This window comes from Arvicanthis niloticus, chromosome 1 (genome assembly GCF_011762505.2).
Source record: "Arvicanthis niloticus isolate mArvNil1 chromosome 1, mArvNil1.pat.X, whole genome shotgun sequence".
NCBI lineage: Eukaryota > Metazoa > Chordata > Mammalia > Rodentia > Muridae > Arvicanthis > Arvicanthis niloticus.
The window spans coordinates 75,623,365-75,626,507 of NC_047658.1; the positions used below are offsets into that span (position 1 = coordinate 75,623,365).

General features: G+C 47.1%; 1 protein-coding gene across 2 annotated transcripts in view; it reads left to right on the forward strand.

Moving 5' to 3' along the window:
• Syt9 (synaptotagmin 9) overlaps positions 1 to 2,580 on the forward strand; it is a 170,465-nt gene extending 167,885 nt beyond the window's left edge. For both annotated transcript variants that reach the window (XR_004608893.2, XM_034524978.2), the window contains exon 7: positions 403 to 2,580. Coding sequence is in view for 1 of the 2 variants with exons in the window: in XM_034524978.2 (XP_034380869.1) it covers positions 403 to 411 (9 nt within the window). In the remaining variant the exon portion in view is untranslated. The remainder of the gene's footprint in view (positions 1 to 402) is intronic.
• Positions 2,581 to 3,143: the final 563 nt, after the last annotated feature.

Consider the following 3,143-nt stretch of genomic DNA (forward strand, 5'->3'; position numbering starts at 1 on the left):
GTGTTACAAGGTTTCCCTACTCAAACCCCCTCTCTCCAGCCCAGTCTTCTTGCTACCACCACACTCCTAACAGCACAGCCCCTGCAGCTCAGACCTGAGGATCCTTCCTCTGCACCAATTCCTTTTCCTGCCTCCACAGGGCTTTCTCCTCCACACAAATGGCCTGAACTCACCTTCAGCCCAAGTGGCACTTGTACTTCAGAGTCCCGTTAGAGGCCTCTAGAAGGTTGTGTACACCTCTGTAGTTCACCTACCCTCTTATGAGTCCTCCGAAATCCGGATGAATATCTCACACATGGTCTGTGTGTCTCCAGCATCCATCTCAGTTCCTGGCGTTTGTTTGGTACACATTAAAAATATACAAGTGAAAACCAGCTCACTCTCTGTTTCTTCTCCCTACAGAAACGATGACTATGGATAAGAAGACTGCTTGTGCCAAGGAAACAGTCAGACAACCATGTAACAAAGATCTTCAGTAACTTTTCCCACCTAGCAACACCCAGATGACTCCAGTGATGAAATACTCAGCTGTGACCACAGCAATAACTGGCCCTCTTTCCAAACTGGATTTGCTGAATCTGAATGGTTCATCTATTTTCTTCAGGTGGCCCAAGGTGATACGCTCTAGGGAGGCTCATCCCTCACTGTCAAAATCCAAGTTGGACTGTGGAAGAGAGCAGGTGGCATAGTAAGAGTCCTGAGTGCCAAGACTCTTAGTGGTTAATGTAATTCCTCTGGTTGTATGGGCACGATACTGGTCCTGACCATGGTCAGTCTAACATGCAGTCATTTGATTGGATGCCCTGGAAGGACAGAATATTTTAAAATATACATATATCCAGGTGCTAAATAGGCAGCAGATTTCAAATCAAACTCTACTACCTGTGAGCTAATGACTGTCTTCAGAGAATAATTCCACCCCAGAAAGTGTTCCAGTTTTCCAGGGAATGGCCCAAGAGAATACTAGACCAAGCCAGCCTGGAGAGTCATGCAAGGCAGGTCAGTTCATAGCAAACTCACTGTTCCCTCCCATATACATGGCAGAGTCTCACTTAGCCATGATCATTCTTCACAGCTGAACCCAGGTTCTGGGATTCTAAAACATTATTTCCAGGTAGCCAGCAGCCTCTTTCTTTCCAGCAGTGATATTGCTAGAGTGAAACATGCCATCCTTGTTAGAGATGCTTGCTCCCAGTGGCATGTGCATCCGGAAATATTCTTTCCTGGACACAGAAGTGTGTGTTATGAAATAGATCACTGAGAGATGACACTAAGGAAAGGCACAGCTTTTGGATTTTCTTGACACAACTGCCTTCTGGGTATTTTCATATGCAACAGCCCAGGGTATAAATAGACAGCCACAGAGAGAGGCTCTTTTCCATCTCAGATACATTTTTGCAGCACTTGAGGGAATGGAAATACCTACAAGAATGAAGGCCAAGGGCTCTCCCCAGGGTAGCTTATCCATTACCCAGCATCCTTCTTGACCAGTCTACTGCCAGTTCTGCACCTCATCCTTCCTATGTCTGCCTCCAGAAATGAAACCAAAGGCCACAGCACGCCCTGAATGGACCAGGGGCTGTTACCTAGAGGTCCTCTCATCATGGGTCTAGAAGGCCTTTCCCCTGCATCACTGCTCCACAATTCCATTTCCCCTCCAGTCTCTGTGACATAGTCCAGAGCTGGGTTGCAGTTAACCATCATGGAGAGTGGCCTCTCTTCATTTCACTTCATGATTCAGTGTAGGTTGCACCTGAGAGATGCAGCATCACAGTAGATGTTGGGAAGTTCTGGCTTCCATACACACCTAGTACAAGAAATCCTACTGTCAGTGCCAGATCTTGTTGTATGTTAAAAGGGTGGAGGCCTTTGGTTGTGTAAGGCAATGTTAATTCACTCAAGCTTAGTGCAGTCCCCAGCCTGCCTGATCCACTCCCATCTCCTTCCAACTTCATTTGAAGGGGTTCAATGGGAACCTATGTTCAAAGTTCAGCCTATGTCTGATAAATGAGAAAAACACACTTTCCTTTCCCTATGGGTCCTCTCTGCCCATCCCTTCCATTCAGACATCCAGAACCATGTCAGTGTTTAGAACCAAAGTATGAAGGGTGAATGCCAACAGGACAGTGAGCAGAAACACTGTCACTAGGTCCAGGCAGATGCGCCTAGAAGAATGGTCCCAAAGAAATTAGAATGGCTCCAGCAAAAGATTGCTAAGCAGCCATCTTATCAAGCTTTTACATGTCCTTGGCAATGGGAGCCCAGGTCGGAAGTCCTGGGGTAGCCTGTTTTTCCCACCTCAGGATCTCCTCACCTTGAGCTAGCAGCCCTGGGGAACCATGGAATAAGCTACTGACACAAAGATAGCTTTTCGGGGGCATACAGGCAAAGAAGAAGACTGCCCACACGGTGAACAGATGGCTTTGTGTGGGGATAGCTTTACCTAGCCAGTACAGCTGTGGCCAGAAGCTGGCTATCAATCTGAATTCCCTCAGCTCATTCGCAACTCTGCCTCTGTTCTCTTGTGTTCTGTTTGGTTGCCCTTTAGTTTCCTAGTAAATATTCCTTTTGAAAAATTCAGTCGTCGTCTCGTTAAATCGGGATGTGGGTGGGGTGATTTTCTGGCATTTTTTTTTTTCCAGGATAGAAGGACACTACAATATCTTGAAAACGATTAAAATCCTGGTGGAAAGAGAAGCAACCTGATCAGATCTTAGGACAACACTCTGGGAAGACCTAGTGCTGAGTGAGAAAGACGCTAGCTGTCCTCCCACCAATAACCAGCCCTCCCCCCTGCCCCCACTTCAGGGATCTCTGCCCTGGGTGTGTGTTGCCACTCAAGTGTCTCCTGGGCTAATGAACAGTGTGCATTCAGCAGAGGCTGCAGTGTCCAGTGGGAACTAACATTGGCAAGTCAGGGAGGTAGAGAAGACATGGTGGCACACACCTTTAATCCCAACATAGTGAATTCCAGGGTAAGCTACAACCTTGTAGAGGGACCCTGTCTCAGACACACACACACACACACACACACACACACACACACACACGCACAGGAAATCCAAGGGTCGTGTTTGTAAGACTCTCTAGAGATCCAAACTCTGCATAACCATCAGTAACCAGTTCTTCATATGAGAAGAACA